This window comes from Macaca thibetana, chromosome 1, assembly GCF_024542745.1.
Source record: "Macaca thibetana thibetana isolate TM-01 chromosome 1, ASM2454274v1, whole genome shotgun sequence".
NCBI classification, from domain to species: domain Eukaryota; kingdom Metazoa; phylum Chordata; class Mammalia; order Primates; family Cercopithecidae; genus Macaca; species Macaca thibetana.
Window position 1 is genome coordinate 150,364,929 of NC_065578.1, and position 27,709 is coordinate 150,392,637.

General features: G+C 38.1%; 1 protein-coding gene and 1 pseudogene across 1 annotated transcript in view; both read left to right on the top strand.

The window, feature by feature from the left end:
• Positions 1-51: 51 nt before the first annotated feature.
• The window catches only part of NSL1 (NSL1 component of MIS12 kinetochore complex), a 42,547-nt gene continuing 14,889 nt past the window's right edge, over positions 52-27,709 (top strand). Inside the window, exons 1-4 of the mRNA XM_050761846.1 lie at positions 52-298; positions 4,174-4,252; positions 7,858-7,988; positions 9,933-9,987. Of these exons, the coding sequence (XP_050617803.1) occupies positions 65-298; positions 4,174-4,252; positions 7,858-7,988; positions 9,933-9,987 (499 nt within the window). The 5' untranslated portion in view covers positions 52-64. The remainder of the gene's footprint in view (positions 299-4,173; positions 4,253-7,857; positions 7,989-9,932; positions 9,988-27,709) is intronic.
• Positions 4,275-6,824, top strand: LOC126937971 (60S ribosomal protein L21-like; annotated as a pseudogene).

A 27,709-nucleotide genomic window follows, 5' to 3' on the forward strand; every position in this document is an offset into this window, starting at 1 on the left:
AGTTACACCAGTGGAAACCCACTTTTCCGCTCCCAGAGTGCCCCGCCCCTCGTTCAGACGAAAAATGGCGGGGTCTTCTGAGTTGGTGGTCCTTGACCCCCCATGGGACAAGGAGCTAGCGACGGGGACAGAGAGTCAGGCCTTGGTCTCCGCCACTCCCCGAGAGGACTTTCGGGTGCGCTGCACCTCGAAGCGGGCTGTGACCGAAATGCTACAACTGTGCGGCCGCTTTGTGCAAAAGCTCGGGGACGCTCTGCCGGAGGAGATTCGGGAGCCCGCGCTGCGAGATGCGCAGTGGGTACGGGACCAGTTAGCCACTTCTTTACTTATCACCCCCTTACCCAACACCCAGGATCTTAGGATTCAGAAAGATCCCACGCCAGGCCTTGGCAGAATTAACGGTGCCCCAGACTACTGTAGAACCAGTCGGAGAAACGCGAGGGGAGAAAGGAATCTATGCTAATATCAGCTGGGTCTTATTAATTACTTAGACCAGCGCTGTGCAGTGAAAATACAAGGCAAGCTAATCCTTATGTAGTTTTAAACTAAAAGTAAGAAATAGGTGAAATTAATGGATATAAAACATTTTGTTTAACCCAATAAATCCAAGATATTTTAACATGTAATAATATCAAATGAATGAGATATTTTACATTATTTTGTTCGTACTAAGCTTTTTCGAATCTGGTGTCTTGCATTTATGGCACATCTTTTGAACTAGCTACATTTAAGTGCTCAGTAACTACAAAGTGGCTGGTGGCTCACCTGTTGGACAATGCAGCCCTAGACAATGAGGAATTCTCCTGGAAAGGGTAATTCCGGAAGTCAGCCATTCACCCAACCAGCATTTGGTCTTTCCTTTTGCCTGATTGATTGATTGATTGAGTCGCTCAGTCGCCCAGGCTGGATGTCGGCTCACTGCAAGCTCCACCTCCCGGGTTCACACCGGTCTCCAGCCTCAGCCTCCCGAGTAGCTGGGACTACAGGCTCCCACCACCACGCCCGGCTAATTTTTTGTATTTTTAGTAGAGACAGGGTTTCACTGTGTTAGCCAGCATGGTCTCGATCTCCTGACCTTGTGATCCGCCCGCCTTGGCCTCCCAAAGTGCTGGGATTACAGGCGTGAGCCACCTCACCAGGCCTATTAACCTTTATTTTTAATGTTTGCGCTGTGGTCTTTCATAACTCACCAATGTGTTGTATTATGAGCTTTTAATTTTTTTCCCCTACCTATAAGTAGATTGATGCCTGTTATAAGGAAGCACACAATCCCTTTCTTTCTTGTCTTCCCAAAAAACTACCACTTTCAGGGCTTTGCAAAAATATTTAAGAAAGGCTGGGGAAATGCGGTATAAGGGCAAATATGTGATCGTAGATAGTAAAGTTTTCAACCAACACAATTTTTTTAAACGTATTTTAGTCTTGTAAAGAAAATGTTTTCACTCTAAAACAGGCAAAAGGGGTCGGGCGGTGGCTCACGCCTGTAATCCCAGGACTTTGGGAGGCCGAGGCGGGCAGATCACAAGGTCAGGAGATCGAGACCATCCTGGCTAACACGGTGAAACCCCGTCTTTACTAAAAATAATAATAATAATAATAAAAAATTAGCCGGGCATGGTGGCAAGCACCTGTAGTCCCAGCTACTCAGGAGGCTGAGGCAAGAGAATGGTGTGAACCAGGGAGGCGGAGCTTGCAGTGAGCCAGATCGTGCCACTGCACTCCACCCTGGGCAATATAGCAAGACTCCGTCTCAAAAACAAAAAACAAAACAAAACAAAAGGCTAAGTGGAAGAATGAAGAAACACTTAAAAAAAAAAAAAAGGTTAAGTGGAAGAATGAAGAAATACTTCCTGGGTTGTGACTCTGTATGTAGTTTTGTATATAGTGACTCTTATGTCATTCCCTCCTTGCAAGCAAGGCAAGAATAGGGATATATCTCAGGACATCTTTTTTTGGGAGAAGACTTTTGTTGTATAATGATCTTAGAATTTGTCTGATTCTAGGAAGTGCTAAGGTATTTAAAACATTTAGGTATCTTACAGAAAAAGAGGAACTTGGCTTAACCTATTATATCCTATTTAGTGGGATGATAAAGTGAATTATAAGATTAAGTTTCCAGGGCTTAGACTACCACAGGAATTCACTTGTGTTTTATTTTAAATAAAGCAGAAGTTTTATGTTGTAACTCTGTTTAAAACTGCATATTAAGTAGCAGATTTTCTTTAAAAACAGTATTGGTAGCAGTCTGCAATGAATATTACAAAGACAATATGTTTTCTCAGCAATTCTTGAAAGTACTTCTAAAACATACATAGGCCGGGCATGGTGGCTTACACCTGTAATCCCAGCGCTTTTAAGGCTGAGGCGGGTGGATCACCTGAGGTCATGAGTTCGAGACCAGCCTGGCCAACATGGTGAAACCCTGTCTGTACTAAAAATACAAAAATTAGCCGGGTGTGATGGTGCTTGCCTGTAATCCCAGCTATTCCGGAGACTGAGGCAGGAGAATCGCTTGAACCTGGGAGACAGAGGTTACAGTGAGCCAAGATTGTGCCATTGCACTCCAGCCTGCTTTGCTTGACAAGAGTGAAACTCCATCTCAAAAAAAAAACAAAAAACAAAACCATAAAATAAGGAATTTACTTTATGAAATCTTTGAAATGTAGAATATGTACTTTAACTTATAATTATCAGTCATTTGGTTTATGTTATTTTTAATTATACAAAGGGTACAAAATATATGCTCATAAAAAATTCAAACAATAGCATAAAGCAAAATTCTTCTTTGAGTTCCCCTTCCCCAGCCCTCTTCCTTCTAGGACATAATGTACTATTTTGGAGAGTACCTGGGGAGAGAAAACTTTCTATACCCTCTTTCTGTGGCTTTACCTCTTTCTCTCTGTTTATGTTTGTCTCCATTAATAGTGTCGTGCTGATGAACTGTTATTGACTCGCCTTTTTTGAAACCAAACGTGTCTGACTATAACTTGTTAGTGTTATGTAGAGATTGTCTTCATTCTTTTTAGGTACTGTGTGGTATGAATATTGTCTATTTAACTTGTCTAATTTTGAATTTAGGTTTTTTCCCACAATTAAAAAAATTTCAAACAGTGCTGAAATGAACATTTCTAGCACATTCTCTCTGTGTTTTTATGAGAGTAGTCTTTTAGGATACATTGCTAGAAGTGAAATTATTGGCTAATAGGAAATGTGTACTGCCAAATTCCTTTAGTCCTTCATTATTTAAAAAAAATTTTGATGAAGGCCAATTTGTCTATTTTTTGTTTGTTTTTGTTTTTTAGTTCTTTATCTTTTAATGTATTGTGAACATTTTCAACCTTATAAAAAATTAGTTTAGTACAGTGAACACCCATATATCCACCACCAAACTCAACAGTTGTCAAAAGTTTGTTACAGTTGCTTCTCCCTCTGTCTCCCAGGCTGGAGTGCAGTGGCAATCATAGCTCACCGTAACCTCAAACTTTTGGGCTCAAGTAATCCTCTAGCCTCAGCTTTTCAAGTAGCCGGGACTACAGGCATGTGCACCTGTGCCTGGCTAATTTTTAAAATTTTTGGTAGAGAAGGGTGTCTCACAGTGTTGCCTAGGCTGGTCTGGAACTGGCCTCAAGCAATTCTCTTGCCTTGGCCTCCCAAAGTGATGGGATTATAGGCGTGAGCCACTGCACCTGGCCTACATTTGCTATTTTAAAGCAAATCTTAGATCTCATGTCATTTCATCCCTACATAAGTGTTCATCTCTCCAAAATATAGCCCTTTATAAAATATAAATTAATTTTATTTTTAAGCATGTTTATTTTTCCTCTTGTTAACATCAACAGTCATTCAGCAGCATATGTAGTACTTATACTCCCGAGATTCAACTGAGCCTAAATTTGTTAGATTTTTTTTTCATTCTAGGAACTTTTTTTTTGTTTATAAGAATATTCCAAATTTTTGTATCAGATTTTCTCTTGGGTAGCATAATGGCTATGAGACCAAAAGTGCAGGTGGAATCAATGATTGAACTGGAATCTTCATTGAAAAGAATATAGCTATTCTGCTACTTTTCTTTATTTCCTCTGTCACAAATCTGGAAGTGTTATTTTGCCAAAACGTTTGAATTTAGTATTTAAAATTATTTTTAGTGACTTGACTACTGTGAATTTATTGCAGACTTTTGAATCAGCTGTGCAAGAGAATATCAGCATTAATGGACAAGCATGGCAGGAAGCTTCAGATAATTGTTTTATGGGTATGTGACTTTTTCCTTCTATTATTAATTACTGGGTTATTTTTGCAGCTAATTTTGTTTTGAATGCTGTTTTTTAATCTCCATATTTAGTGTTATTTATTTTCAAGAAGTTCTTTACTAGGGGAATAATAAAGAACTGAGATTATCTTTCGGCCGGAACTGCCATCTTCCAATAATTCGCCAAAATGATGAACACAAAGGGAAAGAGGAGAGGCACCCGATATATGTTCTCTAAGCCTTTTAGAAAACATGGAGTTGTTCCTTTGGCCACGTATATGGGAATCTATAAGAAAGGTGGTATCGTAGCATCAAGGGAATGGGTACTGTTCAAAAAGGAATGCCCCACAAGTGTTACCATGGCAAAACTGGAAGAGTCTACAATGTTCCCCAGCATGCTGTTGGCATTGTTGTAAACAAACAAGTTAAGGGCAAGATTCTTGTCAAGAGAATTAATGTGCGTATTGAGCATATTAAGCACTCTAAGAGCTGATATAGCTTCCTGAAATGCGTGAAGGAAAATGATCAGAAAAAGAAAGAAGCCAAAGAGAAAGGTACCTGGGTTCAACTGAAGCGCCAGCCTGCTCCACCCAGAGAAGCACACTTTGTGAGAACCAATGGGAAGGAGCCTGAGCTGCTGGAACCTATTTCCTATGAATTTATGGCATAATAGGTGTTAAAATAAATAAATAAATAAAAGACCTCTGGGCTGGAAAATAAAAATAAAAAAAAGAACTGAGATTATTACTTCAGTAATCTTCTTTGTCAATAGTTTATTGGAAAATACCGTAGAGCTATCTCCAGATGACAAAAGAGGCCCAGGGAATTTCTGTAATTATTTACAAAGCAAGTTGTATTTTTGTAAGTGATCTCTAGAGTGAATAGTGAAATACCCTTGAAAGTGTGAAGTTAAGTTATACAAGTACCATGTAAAGGATATGGTTACATCTTTGTAGAAGGCTCCTTAAAAAGACAATTTTTTTTTTTTTTGAGATGAAGTCTCATTGTCATCCAGGCTGGAGTGCAATTTCACAGTCTTGGCTCACTGCAACCTCTGTCTCCCAGGTTAAAGTGATTCTTGTGCCTCAGCCTCCCGAGTTGCTGGGATTACAGGCATGCACCACCTTGCCTAGCTAACTTTTTGTATTTTTGGTAGAGGACAGGGTTTCATCATGCTGCCCAGGCTGGTCTTAAACTCTTAGCTTCAACCTCCTAAAGTGCTGGTATTACAGATGTGAGCCACTGCGCCTGATCTTGTTCTCAACTCTTGGCTTATAGTAGACACCTATGAAATATATTAAATTAATGAATAATTCTTTCCTGTTCAATTTTTCTTTTCTTTTTAGATAGAGTCTCACTCTTACCCAGGCTAGAGTGCAGTGGCGCGATCTCAGCTCACTGCAACCTCCACCTCCTAGGTTCAAGAGATTCTCATCCCTCAGCCTCCCAAGTAGCTGGAATCATAGGTGCTTGCGACCACGCCCAGCTCATTTTTGTATTTTTAACAGAGATAGGGTTTTACCATGTTGGCCAGACTGGTCTCGAACTTTCAACCTCAGGTGATCTGCCTGTCTTGGCCTCCCAAAGTGTCGGGATTACGGGTCTTCGCCTGGCTCCTGTTCAAATTTTGTTATGCATTTTAGTTGTAGCTTTATCATTGGGTGGTGCTAAGAAAGGATTTTCCTGGAGACTTTTTTTTTTTTTTTTTTGGGTACTAATTGTGAAATAGTACATTCTTTTCTTCAGGCTAATTATTTAACTTTTTCAATGGATAAATGAAAATTTAGGGAGGGCTGCTTATATAAATAATTATTCAAAGTAAGAGATAACTGTTATTTCTTGCCCTCAAAAGAAGGGTACTTTCACAATGTATACTACTGGGTGATGAGTGCACTAAAATCTCAGACTTCCCCACTGTACTATTCATTCATGTAACCAAATACCACTTGTACCCCAAAAGCTATTGAAAATCAATCTGTGTGTCTATCTAGGAAAGAAAAGAAGGAAAGGAAGGGAAGAAGGGAGGGAGAATGAATGGGAAGGAAAGGGAAAGAAAGAAGGAAGGAAGGAAAGAGAAAGAAAAAGGAAAAAAGGGTACCTCGAACTAATTTAGTGGGATTCAGTTAATATTTGTTACATGAATGAAAGACTATACTTGATATACTTGATTATCTTTATCTGATATGTATATACCAAAACATATCAGCAGTTTCTCAAAATGTTTCAAAAAATTATGTTTCAGATGTTAGATTTCTTCCTAATAAAGCTTGTGATCAATAAAATAAGTAAGTCCATTTCTAGCATAGACTTTGACACAAAAGGGCAATATGAGGACCATTTAACCTGAAAACTTAGCTCTTTAGTATTTGTAATTACTTAATATTTTTACTGTTTAAAATGATTTTCAAAATAAAGTTAGATGGCTCACCTACATTCCTTTCATCTAGGGTGCTTCGTTTCTGGGCCCCATCTCAGACTTACTGAATCAAAATTCTGTACTGCTGAAAACCAAACACTGCATGTTCTCACTCATAGGTGGGAATTGAACAATGAGAACACTTGGACACAGGGTGGGGAACATCACACACTGGGGCCTGTCGTGGGGTAGGGGGAGGGGGGAGGGATCACTAGGAGATATACCTAATGTAAATGACGAGTTAATGGGTACAGCACACCAACATGGCACATGTATACATATGTAACAAACCTGCACGTTGTGCACATGTACCCTAGAACTTAAAGTATATAGAAAAAAAAAGAAATCTGTACTCCTAACATACTCGTTAGGTGTTTCTTCTAACGTTTGAGAATCACTGTTTTAAAACATGAAAAAGCATATGAGAAAGTAGAGTTAGCTAAATGAAAGAAACTCTAAACTCACTGTATCTTTCAGTTTTTCCTATCATCAGTCCAGTTGAGTCCTATTTCAGATCTAGTTACTCCACTCACTGCTACTGTCATAGCTTTGGATCAGTACATGATAAGTCAAAACTTCTTAGCATCCCTGATATTAAATACCCTTTACAGCCTGGTTCTTATATATTTTATCATCCATTTTTCCTTTCCTTTATTCTGTAGCCATTTAGAACTTTTCTCAGGTCTCCAAAGATTAGGATCTTGCAAATACTGTTTCCACTGCCTAAAATGCTTCTCTTTATTCCTTTTTTCCCCCTACCACTTTTTATCCATTGGACTTACACTTCTATTTCAAGCTCAAATGTTACTTCTTTAAAGTCTTACCTTTCCCAGTTTTCCATTGTTCTGTGTCCTGATGGCATTTTGTTCATACCTCTATTGCTTTTATCAGTTTGCTTTGCAATTACCTGTTGTTTCTTTCAGCAAACTGTGAACTCTTAGAGAGTAGGAATCATGTTGTGCTCATCTTTGTATTTCTCTTGTTTAGGCCTAGCTTCTTATAGATGTTCAATAATTGATTGTTCAATGCATAAATAAATTAATCACCGAAGTGGGGGCATTCATTAACTTGCCATATTTGTTTTCCTTTATTATTTTGTGTTTTCTAAATTTAGTTTATAGCACATTTCCATACAGAATATAAACCATGAGTTTTAGGGAACTTTTTATATATATATTTTTTTCTTAAATAGATTCTGACATCAAAGTACTTGAAGATCAGTTTGATGAAATCATAGTAGATATAGCCACAAAACGTAAGCAGTATCCCAGAAAGATCCTGGAATGTGTCATCAAAACCATAAAAGCAAAACAAGAAATTCTGGTAAGATGATTTGCCTTTAAAATGTTATCGTATATTTTACCACAATAAAAACATTAAAATATAAGGCTCTATGTGGAGATAAGTGACATTTTGTTGCCTTTTTCTTTCCTGCCTCAATTAGTATTGTTTGTCTCTTATAAGACTTTCCTCTTCCAAATTGTACTATGACATAGTATAGTCATACTATACTGTGTTTTGAACACACTGGTTCAAAACTGAAAAAAATGAAAGATATAGTGAGTGGTTAAAATTGAAATTGGCGATGGAAGACTGACAATGACTTTATGATTCTGAGACCAGGATGGAAAAAGAAGCTTTTCTTTCAACACTTTTCTTTGTTTGTCGTTTGTTTTTGGCATATATTTATATGTTTGTATATTTTGGAAGGCCCTTTAGTTAAATTGATGATGAGATTGTTTTAGTACCTGTTCATAACGCTGAAATTTGCTTTATGAATTGGGCGTAATTTGTTTTGCTGCAAAAATCATAACTATCTGGGTCACAAGACCAGGAATTCAGCTCCTTCGGCATGAGCTTTTTAGACAAGCAGAGTCATAGACTTCCTTCTTATAATTACTGTAGATACCAGTGACCAACCATATCACACCCTCATCTTTTCAGATTTGTTAGGAAATCTGGTAAAATAATCAGTAGGAAATAGGAAATCCACATGAAAATTGGACCCAAATCTTCCCTTGGTAGGGAGGGGAGGTTTGCTGGGAATAGCATTGTCCCTCCAGTGAGGTACATGTTGTGTTTCGATTATGCTATACTATTGCCTTTAGTTTTTGAAATTAGTACATAAACATTCACATATAAATCTTCTAGTTGCCTCGGTTTCAGGATTGTTTCAGGGCATTATATGCCTGGTTTAATATTGTATCTAAAACATATTAGTTATTCTGTGAAAAACAATATTCATGAGCAGAATTTTTAACTTTTTTTTATAGCAGTTCTCAAATACCCCATTCCATCACTTCCCCCACCCCTCCTACTTGGAAGTTTTTTTCAGGAAAAACATTCAAAGTGTATTTTTCAGTGTCTCGCTTGTTACTGCCCCACTGCCCCCAAGCCCCCAAAGCTAGTCATCCATATTGCAGAAAAGAAAGACGGTTGGCCTAGGTGAGGTACTGCTATGGTAGTTTAAAAAGCAGTGCAAAATGGATGAGGTGAGGATACCAAAGACCTTTTTAAAATTTTTTCCTGCCCTGCCATGCCCTGTGTCTTTCCTCCCTTCTTCCCTCCTTGTTGCGCATACTGGTCTCAGACTCCTGAGCTCAAGACATTCTCCTGCGTGGGCCTCCCAAAGTGCTGCGATTACAAGTGTGAGTCACCACAGCTGGCAGAAGACCTTTTTTTTCTTCTTGTTTTCTTTCTTTTAACCTTTTTGGCTTCTGCTGGCTTTGGACAAGAATAAGGAAGAGCATTTTCCTCTTTCTTTTTGCCTGAATTGTAGATTCTGTGCCAGTAATTCTGCTACTATAATTTCAGTGTGTCACAGGATATATAGGTTAGTGTGGTGGTAATGTAGCCTCGCCACCTTTTAGAACCAAGTTTTCATGGAAATATGCATTTTGAGTTCCAAACGCTTGTCCTGAATGAACTTTTGAAACATAGTCAGTTCACAATTGGAGACTACCCTGTACTTTAAACATAACATTCAGTCTCTGTGCTTTTAATTTGCTTGATTGCTTCTTCTGATACTTTTTTATGGTGCCACTTCTCAGTGTATGCAGTAGGTGGCAGTACTGTAAAAGACATAATTCAGACTTAGTTTGACTGGTTTTACCTTCTCTCCTTCTCTTCCCTGCAGACAGTAGGATTTAATTTTTTTCCTCAAAAGAATGGTACTATTTATTCTAGTATATTTGCCATATTAGCTGAAAGAGATGTTTATATGAAGCATTAAGTGATTAAATCTGTTTTAATTTATGTTATGTTTAGAAGCAGTACCACCCTGTTGTACATCCACTGGACCTAAAATATGACACTGATCCAGGTGAGTCGGTATCCATTTGTGGTAAAAATGAAGCATCTGCTTATAATTTTTATGGGTTTCTGATACTCTTCTAAAAGGATCAACATCAAGGATATTCTCCCTTTGATGCTTTAACTTCCTACAAGTTATTGATGTTTAGCATTTCAACTAGAATTAAGAGGACTAGCTTTATACCTGTTGACTCAGAATTCCAGGGGTGTTACCCCGGAATCTTAGCTTTTGTAAAGTTCTCACCTGATGCAGACTATTATAACACATACCCATCTCTAACTTCTAATACCCTCCTATCTCTGTAATTGTACTTTCCAATCTTTGCATTACGGCCAAAGCTATACTATTAAGGCATTCTCTCATAGTGTCACACCTGGTGCAGTCACCATCATTGGTTTCTCATTATTTCTAAAATCAAATAAAAATATATTGAATTTAAGAAGAGATAAGTATACTCATTATGCCTTTGAACTCAGTTTTGTTTCCATTTAGATGTATCCCATACAACAGGGAGAAAGAAACTTGACACAAACAAATTTATGTAAATCCAGCAACAGACCTAGCATTGCTAAAAATGTAGATTATGTATATTTTCAAATGACTGTGTTCTCACATTTAAAAATTTATTACAGTTTTTCTAAGAGTCCTTTTGGAATTTCCCTTTGGCACTCAAAAATGCCATTTCTAAACTCTTAGGATAAAACAGTTAAATCCCCGATTTATTTATATGGGATATTTATACTTAAAGCTTTGAGTACTTTGTTGAATTCTGAATTACTCTTTAATATGTTCCTCCACCTTTCCCAAATATCTTAAGCTAATGGGATAAACCGAGGAGGGGGGGAAGTATAAGCATTAAGCTACTCTGAAGTTGATTAAAATCACATCACTTACTGTGTTTGACATTAAAAATTGACCTAGGACCTAACACTTATCAATTTCCATGGTTCACTAAAAAGGGGTAGTTGCCAATATGCAGTGGTTGACATATACTTGTTTTGGTTTTGAATAACATAAAAACAGTAATTGAAACTTGTGGTATTATGATATACTCAAGTATTACTTTTTAGATACAGTTAATTTCCCTCTAAAGAAACTTAGTTACCTTTTTATCCTAGGGAAAACACACTTAGTTAAATTATCCTTTGAAATGTGATTTTACTTTCACTGTTCTGATTATGTAGTACAAGTGGAAGAATCTTCTGTATCATATGATTCAGACTTCAAAAGTAAGCAAAAGAATTAGAATCTATCTTTTGGTAGATTTTGAGTTTTTTCATTATGTATTTTCATAACGTTAACAAGCTTAGAATAGCATCAGTTCCTTAATGACAGCAAAATTAGCTTACAGTTATTAACTTTATATCTTTGGCCAAGTCACCTGACTTCTTCAAGCATCAGTTTCATTATTAGTAAAATGACGAATTATAGATTTGCCGTCTGATGCTTTTGGCGTGAATTCCAGCTCTGCACTAAATATTACAGAATGTCCTGCCTACTTATCAAGGTTGTAGTATAACCAAACCGCATAAGGGACTGTATAAACTATATAACCAAAACAATACGTAACTAGTAGTTTATAAGGATATACTGTGTAATAATAATGCTATTATAAATTGCATCCCATTTATAATAGTATACTGTGGGGAAAAGAGAGATCAGACTGTTACTGTGTCTATATAGAAAGAAGTAGACATAAGCGACTCCATTTTGTTCTGTATTTGAGATGCTGTTAATCTGTGACCCTACACCCAACCCTGGCCTTGCAAGAGACATGTGCTGTGGTGATTCAAAGTTTAACGGATTTTGGGCTGTGCAGGATATGCTTTGTTAAACAAGTGCCTGAAGGCAGCTTGCTGGTTAAAAGTCATCACCATTCTCTTAATCTCAAGTACCCAGGACACATACACTGCGGAAGGTCGCAGGGACCTCTGCCTAGGAAAGCTAGGTATTGTCCAAGGTTTCTCCCCATGTGATAGTCTGAAATATGGCCTCGTGGGAAGGGAAAGACCTAATCGTCCCCCAGCCTGACACGCATGAAGGGTCTGTGCTGAGGAGGATTAATATAAGAGGAAAGAAGGCCTCTTGGCAGTTGAGATAGAGAAAAGCATCTGTCTCCTGCCCGTCCCTGGGCAATGGAGAAAACCGCCTTAGGGCTGAAGGTGGGACGTATGCACTAAAAGGGTTTATGGAGATGTTTGCATATGCATATCAAGGCACAGCACTTTTCCTTAAACTTATTCATGTCACAGAGATCTTTATTCATATGTCTTACTGCTGACCTTCTCCCTACGATGATCCTATTATCCCGCCACTTCCCTTTTTCTAAGATGGTAAAGATAATGATCAATAAATACTGAGGGAACTCGGAGACCGGTCCTCTGTATGCTGAGCGCTGGTCCCCTGGGCCCACTTTTTCTTTCTCTATACTTTGTCTCTGTGTCTCATTTCTTTTCTCAAGTCTTTTGTTCCACCTAACGAGAAATGCGCACAGGTGTGGAGGGGCAGGCCACCCCTTCAGTATACATTATAGTATTGTATACCTTATAATCTACCGAACTGGTAGAATCATATGAAACTGATTAAAATGGCTTAGTAAGAAAGTGGAAAGCATAAATTTCTGTGGGCCTTAAAAGTCTGAATCAGCAGCATAGGAAAATTTTTGTGGGAACTTCTTGAAAGTTTTTTTTTCCTTTATTATGATATTAAGTGATACAAAATTTCTTTGAAAACTGACACTCTTAAAGAGGGTTGTCAGTTTTTCAAAACTAGGCAGTGTGTATAACATTGACTCAATTTAGTTACATTATGAACTTTGGGGAATACAAAGATAAAGCAGACAGATTCTCCCCATAAAGAGCTTATGTCTGAGTAGGAGAAATAAAAGATGAACATAAAACAGGATTCTTTCATGCCCCTTAACTGGTTCCTTTCCCAGCTTTCCCTGTTTGAGTAAGTGGCATCTATACCTACATGTTGCTTTAGCTGAAGTTAACCTTGATTCCTTCTTCTGTCAAGCTCCTCATACCCAGTCCATCAATAAGTCTCATAAATTGTTCTTCATATAATCTCACATTCGTTGACTTCTCTTCATCTTGCTATTGCCATCTCTATTCTAGGTTACCATCACTCTAGCCAGGATTTCTACAAATGCTCTCTTAGAAGGTCTTCTTGTTTCACTCTTGCTCTCTTCCATTTCATTCTGCATACATAGGGCAGAGTGATTTATTTTATTCTTTGAAATAGTTCAAACATAGAGAAAATAAAGAATGCAGCATAATGAACATAGCTGTTCCCACCACCTATATTTAAGTGTTAATCACATTTTGTCATACTTGTTTCAGACCTTTTTAGCAACTAAAATGTTCAGATATAGTTGAAACTTTCTTTGTGTCTTCCACTATTCCATTTCATTCCCTCTTACCTCAGAAGTATAACCAGAATCCTCAAGCTGGGTAAATCCTTGCTATTCATGTTTTTATACTTAATTTATAGATACATATCCATAAACAATGTATGGGACTTACGTTTTTATATAAATTGTATCATACTGATCATATCATTCTGCAACTTTTTTCTCCATCAACATTGTGTACACACAGAGCTGTCTTTTCATTTAGCTATTGTATATAGTATTCCAGTTTATGAATATGCCACTGTCCATTCCTCTACAGGGGGACTAACTTAGATTGTTCGTTTTTTTCTTGACATCTTGTTCTAGGTTCCATTTTTTGTTTGAGACAGGCTGAAGCCACCCAGGCTGAAGTGCAGTGGTATGATCATGGCTCATTGCCACCTCAATCTCTTGGGCTCACGTGATCTTCCAGCCTCAACCTCCTGAGTAGCTGGGACTTCAGGCATGTGTCACCATGCCTGGCTAGTTTAAAAAATTTTTTTGTAGCTATGGGGTCCCACTGTGTTACCCAGGCTGGTCTGGAACTCCTGGGCTCAAGTTCTTCTCCTGCCTTGGCCTCCCAAAGTGCTAGGATTACAGGCATGAGCTACTGCACCAGCCTAGGTTTTTGTGTGTGTGTGTGTGTGTGTGTGTGTTTGGTTTTTTTAATTAGTCTTTTCAGAGAGTCAGCTTTTAGTTTTGTGGCCTTTCTCTAATTTTTTTGTTTGTTTGTTTTCTGGTTCCTTGATTTCTGATCTTTAGTATGATCCTCCTGTTTTTGTGGGGTTCCTGTTATTTTTAGTTTATTGAATTGAGCACTTAATTCATTTTTTTGTCTTATTTTTTAATAAATTCATTTAAGGCTACACATTTATCTCTAAGTCCTGATTTAGCTATATACCACAAGCATTGACATGTAGAACTTTCATAGTTCAGCTCTATTTTTTAGTTTCCAAATACTGTATCAAAGTTTTTGTTGTTGTTGGTTTTTGTTTTCTTTCTTTCTTTTCTTTTCTTTTCTTTTTTTTTTTTTTTTTTTTTTTTTTTTACCATTTTCCTTTTATTGCCTTCTATTGTGTTGATTGAATTTTCTTTTTCGTTTTTTTTTTCTCTTTCTCAGTTTGGAAACTATATACTATGTTTCTATTCCATTTGTGTTTCCTGTAAATTTTATTTTATTTTATTTTATTTTATATTTTATTTTTATTTTATTGAGATGGAGTCTTGCTCTGTCACGCAGGCTGTAGTATAGTGGTGCAATTATAGCCTCACTGCAATCTTGACCTCCCAGGCTCAAGCAATCCTCCCACCTCAGCCTCTCAAGTAGCTGGGACTATAGGTGCAGGCCACCATGCCCAGCTAATTTTTTTTTTTTTTTTTTTTTTTGAGACAGAGTTTCTCTCTGGTTACTCAGGCTGGAGTGCAATGGCGCGATCTCAGCTCACTGCACCCTCCGCCTCCTGGGTTCAAGCGATTCTCCTGCCTCAGGCTCCCAAGTAACTGGGATTATAGGCATGTGCCATCACACCTAGCTAATTTTGTGTTTTAAGTAGAGACAGGGTTTCACCTTGTTCATCAGGCTGGTCTTGAACTCCTGACCTCAGATGATCCACCTGCCTCAGTCTCCCAAAGTGCTGCGATTACAGGCAGGAGCCACTGTGCCTGGCCTAAGAAATATTTTAATTTTCTTCTTAGTTTCTTTATTGACACAGTTGTTCAGGAGCATGTTGTTTAAATTTCCATGTACTTGTATAATTTCCAAAATTCCTTTTGTTATTGATTTGTACTTTTTTTTCCGTTGTGGTCTGAGAATATACTTGATATGATTTTGAATTTTTTTTTTTTTTTTAGGCAGTCTCGTTCTGTCGCCCTGGCTGGAGTGCAGTGGCATGTGTGATCTTGGTTCACTGCTGCCTCCTCCCCCTGGGTTCAAGCAGTTGTCATGTGTCAGCCTCCCAAGTAGTAGCTGGGATTACAGGTGTGCACCACCACACCCAACTAATTTTTGTATTTTTAGTAGAGACGGGGTCTTATCATGTTGGCCAGGCTGGTCTTGAACTCCTGGCCTCAAGTGATCTGCCCACCTCGGCCTCACAATGTGCTGGGATTACAGGTGTGAGCCACCGTGCTCAGCCTGATTTTGAATTTTTAAAATGTATTGAGACTTGTTTTGTGGTCTAACATACCTATCCCTGTATGTCAGAATGTTTCATGTGCTGATGAAAGAATGTATATTCTGTAGCAGTTGTGTGAAACATTCTGTCCATGTCTGATAGGTCCATTTGGTCTAAAGTGCAGTTTAAATTCAATGTTTCTTTGTTGTATTTCTGTCTAGATAATCTGTTTTATGTTGAGAGTGGGCTGTTGAAGTCCTCAACTACTATTGTGTTGATGTCTCTCTCTTTAGATAATATTTGCTTTAATCTGGATGTTCTAGTGTTGGGTATATATATATTTAGAATTATTATATCCCCTTTCTGAATTGATCCCTTTATCATTATGTAATGATCTCCTTTGTCCTTTTTTACTATTCTTGACTTAAAATCTCTTTGATCTGATACAAGTATAGCTACTCCTGCTCACTTTTGGTTTCCATTTGTGTGGAATATCTTTTTCCATTCTTTCACTTTTAGTCTGTATGTGTTTTTACAAGTGAAGTGAGGTTCTTGTAGGCAGCATATAGTTGGGCCATGCTTTTTTATCCATTAAGCTATTATTTGTCTTTTAAGTGGATAATCTGTTTACACTCAAGGTTATTATTATTGATATGTGAGGGCTTATTCCTGTCATTTTATTAGTTGAGTTCTGGTTGTTTTATATATCCTTTGTTCCTTTCTCTCATTGTTTATCATTGTGGTTTAGTGGTTTTCTATAGTGCTAACATTTGAGTTTTTTTCTCTTTCTCATTTGTATGTCTGTTCTTCCAGTGAGTTTTATAATTTTATGTGTTTTCACATGATGGTAGATACTGTCTTTTTGCTTCCAGATGTAGAACTTCCTTAAGCATTTTTTGGAGGGCTGGTCTAGTGATATTGAATTCCTCACTTGTCTGAGAAAGACTTTATTTCTCTTTCATTTTTGGAGGATAGCTTTTCTGGGAATAATATTCTTGGCTGACAGATTTTTTTCTTTCAACACTTTAAATATATCATTGCATTCTCTCCTGGCCTCTAATGATGCTGCTGAGAGATACACTGTTAGTCTGAAGGAAGCTTCCCTTCTATGTGACTTTAAACCTCTCTCCTGTTTTTAGAATATCTTTCTTTGCCTTTTGATAGTTTGAGTATAATGTGTCTTGGTGAAGACCTTTTGGGATTCAATCTATTTGCAGAATTTTGAGCTTCCTGTATCTGTATATGTATATCTCTTGCAAGATTTGAGAAGTTTTCAGCTACTATTTTGTTAAATAGATTTTCTTTTCCTTTACCCATTGCTTCTCCCTCTACAATACCCAGAATTCAAATATTTGGCCAGTTTATGCTGTCCCAAATGTCAGTTAGGCTTTCTTCATTTTTTAAAAAAATTCCTCCTCCATTTTATTGTCATTGTTTGTTTGTTTTGAGACAGGGTCTCACTCTGTCACCCAGGCTAGAGTGCAGTGGAGTGATCATAACTCACTGCAGCCTCGAACTCCTGGGAGGCTCAATGGATCCTCCTGCCTTAGTCTCTTGAGTACTGAAGTTCTGAAATTATTTATTCTGCTTGATCTAGTCTATATTTTTAAAATTTTATTTCAATAGTGTTTGGGTCACAGGTGGTTTTTGGTTACATGGATAAGTTATTTAGTGGTGATTTCTGAGATTTTAGTGCAGTCCTCACCCAAGCAGTGTACTCTGTACCCACAATGTAGTCTTTTATTCCCTCAACCCTGCAACTTTCCCCCAAAGAGTCCCTGAAGTCTTTATCTCATTCTTATGCCTTTGCATCCTCATAGTTTAGCTGCCACTTATACATGAGAATATACAATGCTTGGTTTTCTGTTCCTAGGTTACTTCACTTAGAATGATGGACTCCAACTCCATCCAGGTTGCTGTGAATGCTATTATTTTGTTCCTTTTTATGACTGAGTAGGATTCACATTTTTTTATCCACTAGTTGGTTGATGGGCATTTGGGCTGGTTCCATATTTTTGCAGTTGCAAATTGTGCTGTTACAAATGTGTGTGCATGTCTCTTTTTCATATAATGACTTATTTTCCTTTGGGTAGATATCCAGTAGTGGCATTGCTGGATCAAATGGTAGTCTTGCTTTTAGTTTTTTAAGGAATCTCCATATTGTTTTCAATAGTGGTTGTACTAATTTACATTCCCACCAGCATTGTGAAAGTGTTCTCTTTTCAACACAGCCATGCCAACATCTATTGTTTTTTGACTTTTTAATTACGGCCATTTTTGCAGGAGTAAAGTGGTATCTCATTGTGGTTTTAATTTGCATTTCTCTGATGATCAGTGATGTGTTGAACATTTTTTTCATATGTTTGTTAGCTGTTTGTATATCTTATTTGAGAATTGTCTATCCATGTCCTTTGCCCACTTTTCAATGGGATTATTTTTTTTTTCTTGCTGATTTGTTTGAGTTTCTTACAGATTCTGGATATTAGTCCTTTGTCAGATACATAATTTGTGAATATTTTCTCCCACTCTGTGGGTTTTCTATTTACTCTGCTGATGATTTCTTTTGCTCTACAGAAGCTTTTTAGTTTAATTAGGTTCCATTTATTTATTTTTGTCTTTGTTGCATTTGCTTGTCATGAATTCTTTGCCTAACCCAATGTTTAGAAGAGTTTTTCTAATGTTATCTTGTAGAATTTTTATGATTTCAGTTCTTAGATTTAAGTCTTTGATCAATCTTGAGTCGATTTTTGTATAAGGTGAGAGATGAGGATCCAGGTTCATTCTTCTACATGTGGCTTGCCAGTTATCCCAGCACCATTTGTTGAATAGGGTGTCCTTTCCCCACTTTATGTTTTTGTTTGCTTTGTCAAAGATCAGTCGACTGTAAGTATTTGGCTTTATTTCTGAGTTCCCTATTCTGTTCCATTGGTCTGTGTGCCTATTTTTATACGAGTACCATGTTGTTTTGGTGACTATGGCCTAATAGTACAGTTTGAAGTCAGGTAATGCCTCCAGATTTGTTCTTTTTCCTTAGTCTTGCTTTGGCTATGTGGGCTCTTTTTTGGTTTCATATGAATTTTAAGATTGTTTTTTCCAGTTCTGTGAAGAATTATGGTGGTATCTTGATGGGAATTGCATTGAATTTGTAGATTGCTTTTGGCAGTATGGTCATTTTCACAATATTAATTCTACCCATCCATGAACATGGGATATGTTTTCCATTTGTTTGTGTCATCAGTGATTTCTTTCAGCAGTGTTTTGTAGTTTTCCTTGTAGAGGTCCTTCACCTCCTTGGTTAAGTATATTCCTAAGTTTTTGTTTGTTTGTGTATTTGTTTTTGCAGCTGTTGTAAAAAGGGTTTTTTATTTTGATTTCATTCTCAGCTTGGTCATTGTTGGTGTGTAGCAGTGCTACTGATTTGTGTACACTGATTTTGTACTTTGATACTTTACCAAATTTATTTATCAGATCTAGGAGCTTTTTGGATGAGTCTTCAGGGTTTTCTAAGGTATATGATCATATCACCAGCAAACGGTGACAGTTTGGCTTCCGGATTCTCTTCATTTCTTTCTCTTGTCTGATTGCTCTGGCTAAGTACTATGTTGAATAGAAGTGGTGAAAGTTGGCATCTTTGTCTTGTTCTGGTTCTCAACGGGAATGATTTCAACTTTTCCCCATTCAACATGATGTTGGCTGTGGGTTTGTCATATATAGTTTTTATTACTTTGAGGTAAGTCTCTTCTATGCCTATTTTGTTGAGGGTTTTTTTGTGTGTGTGTGTGAGATGGAGTCTCACTCTGTCGCCCAGGCTGGAGTGCAGTGGCGCGATCTCGGCTCACTCAAAGCTCCGCTTCCTGGGTTCACGCCATTCTGCTGCCTCAGCCTCCCTAGTAGTTGGTACTACAGGCACCCGCCACCACGCCCAGCTAAGTTTTTGTATTTTTAGTAGAGACAGGGTTTCACTATGTTGGCCAGGATGGTCTTAATCTCCTTACCTTGTGATCCGCCTGCCTCGGCCTCCCAAAGTGCTGGGATTACAGGCATGAACCACCACGCCGAGGGTTTTTATCATAAAGAGATGCTGGGTTTTTTTGTGGTTTTTTTTTTGTTTGTTTTTTAAGACAGAATCTCACTCTTTCCCAGACTGAAGTTCAGTGGTGCGATCTTGGCTCACTGCAGCCTCCACTTTCCAGGTTCAAGCGATTCTCCTGCCTCAGCCTCGTGAGTAGCTGGGATTGCAGGTGTGCTAATTTTTGTATTTTTAGTGGAGATGGGATTTTACCATATTGACCAGGCTGGTCTCAAATTCCTGACCTCAGGTGGTCCTCCTGTCTCACCCTCCCGAAGTGCTGGGATTACAGGCATGAGCCACTCTGCCCAGCAGCGACACTGGATTTTATCATATGCTTTTTCCATCTCTGTTGAGATGATCATATGGTTTTTGTTTTTAATTCTGTTTATGTTATGTAGCATATTTATTGACTTGCATATGTTAAACCATCCCTGCATCCCTAGTTTGAAACCACTTGATCATGATGTATTATCTTTTTGACATGCTGTTGGATTTGGTTAGCTAGAACTTTGTTGAGGATTTTTGCATCTATGTTCATTGGGATATTGGTCTGCAGTTTTCTTTTTTTGTTATGTCCTTTTCTGGTTTTGATATTAGGGTAATACTGGCCTCATAGAATGATTTAGGGAGGATTCCCTCTTTCTCTACCTTTTGGAATAATTTTAGTAGGATTGGTGATAATTCTTCTTTGAATTCTCTGATAGAATTCAGCTGGTCCTGGACTTCTTTTGGTTGACAATTTAAAAAATTGCTGATTCAGTGTCACTGCTTGTTATTGGTCTGTTCAGGGTTTCTGTTTCTTCCTGATTTAATCTAGAAGGGTTATATATTTCCAGGAACTTATCTACCTCCTCTAGATTTTGTAGTTTGTGCACACAAAGGTGTTCATAGTAGCCTTGAATGATCTTTTGTATTTCTGTGGCATCAGTTATAATATCTCCAGTTTCTTTTTATTCTTTCTTTTTTTCTTTTTCTTTTTTTTTTTTTTTTTGAGACAGAGTCTTCCTGTGTCACCCAGGCTGGAGTGCAGTGGTGTGATCTCGGTTCACTGCAATCTCTGCCTCCTGAGTTCAAGCGATTCTCCTTCCTCAGCCTCCCGAGTAGCTGGGATTACAGGCGCCTGCCACCACGCCTGGCTGATTTTTGTATTTTAGTAGAGACAGGGTTTCACCATGTTGGCCAGGCTAGTCACGAACTCTTGACCTCAAGTGATCCGCCTGCCTTGGCCTCCGAAAGTGCTGGGATTCTGGGCGTGAGCCACCGTAAACTGAGCTTATTTGTATCTTCTCTCTTCTTGGTTAATCTTGCTAATGGTCTATCAATTTTGTTTATCTTTTCAAATAATCAGTTTTTTGTTTCATTTATCTTTTGTATTTTTTTTCTTTTTTTGAGATAGGGTCTCGCTCTGTTGCCCAGGCTGGAGTGCAGTGGCATAGTCTCGGCTCACTGTAAGCTCTGCCTCCTGGGTTCACGCCATTCTCCTGCCTTAGCCTCCCAAGTAGCTGGGACTACAGGCACCCGCCACCACAGCCGGCTAATTTTTTTTGTATTTTTAGTAGAGACAGGGTTTCACCGTGTTAGCCAGGATAGTCTCGATCTCCTGACCTCGTGATCCACCTGCCTCAGCCTCCCAAAGTGCTGGGATTAGAGGCGTGAGCTGCCGCTCCCGGTGCTATCTTTTGTATTTTTTGCTTGTTTATTTGTTTCAGTGTCATTTAGATCTCCTCTGATCTTTGTTACTTCTTCTACTGGGTTTGGGTTTAATTTGTTCTTGTTTCTCTATTTCTTTGAGGTGTGACATTAAATTGTCTGTGCTATTTCAGAGTTTTTGATGTAGACATTTAACACTGTGAACTTTCCTCTTAGCACTGCTTTTACTGTATCTCAGAGGTTTTTATATGTTGTGTCACTATTAATTTCAAAGAATTTTTTAATTTACATATTGATTTCATTGTTAACCCAAAAATTATACAAGAGTAGATTATTTAATTTCCATGTATTTGTATAATTTTGAGAGTTTCTTTTAGAGTTGATTTCCAGCTTTATTCCATTGTGGTCTGAGAAGATAATTGATATGATTTTGATTTTCTTAAATTTATTGAGACTTATTTTGTGGCTCATTATATCACCTATCTTGGAGACTGTTCCATGTGCTGATGAGGAGAATATATATTCGGCAGTTGTTGGGAAGAATGTTGTGTAAACATCTGTTAAGTTGATTTGTTCTAGGATATAGTTTAAGTTTGTTGTTTCTTTGTTGACTTTTTGTCTTGATCTATCTAGTTCTGTCAATGGAATATTGAAGTCCCACACTGTTATTGTGTTGCTGTCAGTCTCATTTCTTAAATCTAGTAGTAATTGTATAAATCTGGGGGCTCCAGTGTTAGGTGCGTATAAATTTAGGATTATAGTATCTTTATGTTGGACTAATCCTTTTATCATTGTATAACATCCTTCTTTGTCTTTTTTACTGTTGTTGCTTTAAAGTCTGTTTTGTCTGATATAAGAATAACTATTCCTGCTCACTTTTGGTTTCCATTTGTGTGGAATGTCTTTTTCCACCCCTTTACCTTAAATTTTTGTGAGTCCTTTTATGTTAGGTGAGTCTCTTGAAGAGAGCAGATATTTGGTTGGTGGTTTTTTATCCATTCTGTCATTCTGTATCTTTTAAGTGGAACATTTAGGCCATTTACATTCAATGTTAATATTGAAATATTAGGTACTGTTCTATTCATCATGTTAATTGTTACCTAGATACTTTGTTTTTTTCATTCTGTTATTGTTTTTTAGGCCCCGTGAGATGTATGCTTTCAGGAGGTTCTATTTAGGTTCATGTCAGAGCTTTTGTTTCAAGATTCAGAACTTCTCTTAGAACTTCTTTAAGACCTCAGGCTCCTGGGATAATGTTCCAGAGAGTAATTAACTGCATCTGCTGCATAGAAGAGTTCCCAAAGGGAGTGGAGAGTAGTGGGCAACAGTGAGCCTCACCCAGCTCTTTCACAGTTGGTGAGGCTGGTCTCATTCCCGCAGTACTTCGCTCACTGGATTTAGATCCAGGCAGTCTGCGCACAGAACTCAGACCTGCCCAAGGCCATAACCATGCCCCTCTCCATCTGCCCATAAGGCCGGATGCCCAGCTTCTCTGCTCATGTCTTTACACTCACCCTGTGGGTTCTGTTCAAGAGAGCTCATCCCTACTCAAGATTATATTACAAAATTCACGTGGGAGCTTCTTTCACCCTATGACCCCTCCCTGAACTCATTGACTGCTTCTCTGAGTGCCCCATGAGATACAGTCAGGAATGGCTTCCCTCGGTTCATGCTAGAGACTGGGAATGCCTACAAGGCACTTCATGCTGCTGCATCTACTTTTATGTTTCACATAGACTAAATCCATTCCAGCTCTAGGTAGGGTTAAGGCTTTCTCCCATGGTCTGGGTTTTCAGAGTTTCAGGTGGGGATGTGTGCTCCGAGACATGCTCATTCTCCTGCTTACACTCTGGGAACTTAGTTTTTCACCTGTCTTCGTGCAGTAGGCTCCAGCCTGCTGCTTCTTTCAACGGGTTTGTGGGTTCTTTCCATCTTCCTGTGGTCGTTCTTAGAAAAAAGAAAATTCAGGCCCGGCGCGGTGGCTCAAGCCTGTAATCCCAGCACTTTGGGAGGCCGAGACGGGCGGATCACGAGGTCAGGAGATCGAGACCATCCTGGCTAACACGGTGAAACCCCGTCTCTATTAAGAAATACAAAAAAAACTAGCCGGGCGAGGTGGCGGGCGCCTGTAGTCCCAGCTACTCGGGAGGCTGAGGCCGGAGAATGGCGTGAACCCGGGAGGCGGAGCTTGCAGTGAGCTGAGATCTGGCCACTGCACTCCAGCCTGGGTGACAGAGCGAGACTCCGTCTCAAAAAAAAAAAAAAAAAAAAAAAAAAAAGAAAAAAGAAAATTCACAGTGTGACTCTCTAGCCACTATTCTGTCCTTCCAAGCGGGAGAGGCATGCTAACACTGCCTCTTATCTGTCATCTTGGAAAATAAATAAATAAAAGATCTAATTCAAGCTTGTCTAACCTGTGACCCATGGGCCATATGCAGCCTAGGACAGTTTGAATGTGGTCTAACACAAAGTTGTAAACTAACTTTCTTTTTTTTTTTCTTTTAAGACAGAGTGAGACTGTTGCCCAGACTGGAGTGCAGTGCAGCGATCTCGGCTCACTGCAACCTCCACCTCTCAGGTTCAAGCGATTCTTCTGCCTCAGCCTCCCAAGTAGCTGAGATTACAGGCATGTACCATCATGCCTAGTTAATTTTTGTACTTTTAGTAGAGACATGGTTTCACCATGTTGGCCAGGCTAGTCTCAAACTTCTGACCTCAGGTGATCCATCCACCTCAGTCTCCCAAAGTGCTGGGATTATAGGCGTGAGCCACCATGCCCAGCTGTAAACTTTGTTAAAACATGATTTTTTTAATGTGTTTTTTGTTTAGCTCATCAGGTGTCATTAGTGTTAGTGTATTTTATGTGTGGCCCAAAACAATTCTTCCAGTGTGACTTAGGGAAGCCAAAAGATTGGACACCCCGATCTAGTCTCAAACTCCTGACCTTACATGATCCACCCACCTCAATCTCCTTAAGTGCTGGGATTACAGGTGTGACCCCCTGCGCCAGGCAGGTTAGTGGCAGTTTTTTTCAGCCTCCTTTTCAGGGTGGTTAAACTCTGTCTTAGCCCTCGTATTCAAACAGTGAAGCTGACTCTTTGTTTCCTGTTCCTCTGGAGCACTTTGAACACCTTTTATCTTGTAGGAGGCAAATTCCTGGCTACTTCTGCCTACCAGTAGGCCTGCAGCTTTAGCCTGACTTGCAGCTTTTTCTCTTTTCCTTTTTTCTGGTTCACTGAAATGTTTATTTTGTGTATGCTTTAGGATATGTCATTTTAATTTTCTATATTCACTGATGCTTTTGGACAAAGGAAGGGAGTTTTATGAACTTCTGAAATCAACTTGACTAAGAAGTTTAAGATACTTTTAAAAATGCAAATCAGTTTTCAGTCCTCTGCTTAAAATCCTAAACTCTGCTTAAAATCCTAAACTGTAGAGTTTTAGCATTCCCTTAGGTGATCTGGCCACTACCTACCTCTCCAGATTTATTTCAGGCACTTTCCTGTTTGCTGCCAGAGTTTCAGTTCTTTGAAAGTGCCTCGCTGTCACACATGCATGCCCCCTCGCCCAAGTTTGACATCTTCCCAGTTTTCTTTTATCATTTAAATGTTAGCTTCTCAGAGAGATCTTACCTAACCACCCTCATTAAAATACTCCCCCCGGGTGACACCTGTTTATTTCCTTAATAGCACTTGTTATAGCTTGTAAGTATTTGTGTTTATTTTCTTGTTTATGCTCTCTCACAAAACTGAAAGCTCCATGAGTTTTTTAATATTATATTTATATTATACGTAGCCAGCATATAGCAGCGTGCCCAATAAATACATTGTGAGTGACTGTTACTCATCTGTCCATTCAGTTGTATATATTGAATGTCTGCAGCATGACAGAACTGTTCTCAATGTGCAAGATGTAATATTAGTGAGCAGCACAAAGTTCTTACTCTATAGTTTATATTTTAGTGGGAGAAGAAAAGCAATAAGTATAAAAATAAATAAGTGACATCAGTGCTTTAGGGTGGTGTGTTTAGGTGATGGGGAAGCACTTTTCTGAGGTACTAACAGGAAGGAATTTATCTGGTGATGATCAAGAAAAAGAGCTGTCAAGCAGAGGGAAGAGCTAGAATAAAGTTCTTAAATCAAGAATGAGCTTGATATTCATGAAATAAAAGACCACAGAAGCTGTTTTGGAGTGAGTAATAGAGGGAAGGAGCATTGCAAGACAATGTCAAAAACTTGGCTGAGGCCAGATAATACAAGCAAGGGTCAGGAGTTGGAAAGTGTGCCTTAAGAGAGGTGCAACATGGTACTGAAGGAAGTGGTGAGGTGTAGGTGGGAGGGTGTGCTGCAGAGGATTTCATCTAGTGAGCAAATGGGTTCAACACATCTCTACAAATTGTAGCAAAGGGTTATATTTCAGAAAATCATAAATCACTGCTGAGTTTTTGGTTTCATTTTCACCAGGGATGCTGCTTTCCAATTCTTGGTTCTAATGGCTTAGTTACCTCTTTAGAAACCAGTAGAAGCCACACATCCGATGCTGTGCGTGTTTGCTTGTTTGTATTCATAAAATACGTTGGAAATAGAAAGGAAGTACTCACTTAGTTGTTTTTTTTGTTTTTTTGGTTTTTTTTGCTGAATTTCTGAATTTGGGCAGGCTTTTGCAAGTTCATGTTTCCAAGTTTAGTCAGTACAGTGACCTGAAAGCAAAACTAGGTTGATTACTCAATCTTTCATTTCCACTTTTTCATTTCCCTATGTTTTAGAAAGCAAGTGACTAGGGAAGGCAGTGTTTTCAAGGGTGCCTAACTTCCACATTTTTAAGAGCGAACTCTTTTTAAAAATATCCTTATAGCAATCTACTAATGAGCTGTCTACCTATAAGATGTGGTCTGATTTGACAGTTACAACCTTTTATAATTCTATTGTAATGAAAAATTGCTTCCATATTGTCTTTTTTTAAAGTTCTTTGAAATTAACTGAAGAGACTCCCTTTTTTCCCTGTCCTTCACTAAACACGTAGCGATGGCAAGGAGCTATTTTAAGTTTCTGTATGGTAAACTTAATGATACTTCCAGTTCTTTTGCTGACCCTACAAGCAGAGGACTCAGAGGCAGTTCCTCTTCTTTCCTAATAATGCTGTCTTGCTTAAGCCACTGTCACAATATTTACAGGTAGCCACTCACAAATAGTTATGTTTTAAAAATTCATATAAGTCTGAGTTTTGGAATTTGACATACATTTCCTACTGGGAAAAAAATGTACAAATAAATAAATAAATAAACAAATAAATATGTTTCTAAGCAACCCTTTACAGGCTTACTAAACCTTAATCTATAGTGTAGCTAAAATACTATACATTTATGATGAAAAATTAGGAAAATCATATTTCAGATGCATATTAGTTCCACTATACAGCATTTAAGTAGGATTTTATATGGAATAGTTTGGCTCCTTTAACACCATTGTTGGTGGTGAGAAGGGTAAGTAGTGGTGTCATGAGGTGCTAGAGAGAAGGCATTGAGAATGGTCCTCGAGAAAGCCCATCCCATCTCCTGCATGGCATGGACCAGCCATCTGTATGTGAGACAGTCTTAAGTCACGTACTTGTGTATCAGGAGTATTGTATGCTCTTACTAGTTGCAAAATGTGAAAAAAATCATTTAGAATAATCTTGAGTGAAGGAGTGAAAAGTATATGTATTTTGAAATTTCCTAAGCAGATATTGTTGGAAAATGGCTTTTTCATGCATTTACAGACAATATATTAATATATTTAGTGACCATTTTTAGTTGTGTGTGTTTTCTTTCTTTTGTCTTAAAAAAATGGTTTTATTAATAAAATTATTGGTGCTACTTAGTTTTAAATGCAAAGGACTTAATTCATTTAACTAAAAAGAAAAAAAGGTACCATAAAGTTAATAGTTAAAACATTTAACTCTATAATTGTTCTAGAGTTTTAATGTTTTAATTCTTTACCAGGCACAACTATTTTTATTTCAAGAGATTTTCATTATGTTGAAGCTAACTTTACCGTTAGTTAACTTACATTCTTATGAGGACAGTATAATTCCTGACAAAGCAATATTTTAGAAAGTTATAGAATGTAGAAGAGCGTGTGCTTTGGATTCTAGGAGGGAGATGTGAGTTCTTATTCAAGTCTAGATACATTTCTCAGCTTCTGTTTCTTTATCTACAAAAGGAGGCTGATGAAATCCACTTGCCTCCCAGGGTTGCTAAAATTGGGTAAGATTGATTAAGAACGTATGTCAGCCCATACTACTATAGGAATGGGCTGTCCATGAAACAGGTAGGGAAAGCTTTCATGCCACTGTGTTTTTCTTCCTTGTACCCTTGTTCCTTTTATAACTTAAGTTTCTCAAATGAATAATCTATACTCAGTAGCTTCACTTATAATCTCTCATTCTTGTAAAAAAAATCAGTAGTAGTATTTCATGTTTACATTGTTATGACTGTATAAGTGTTCTTCAATCTGAGCCAGG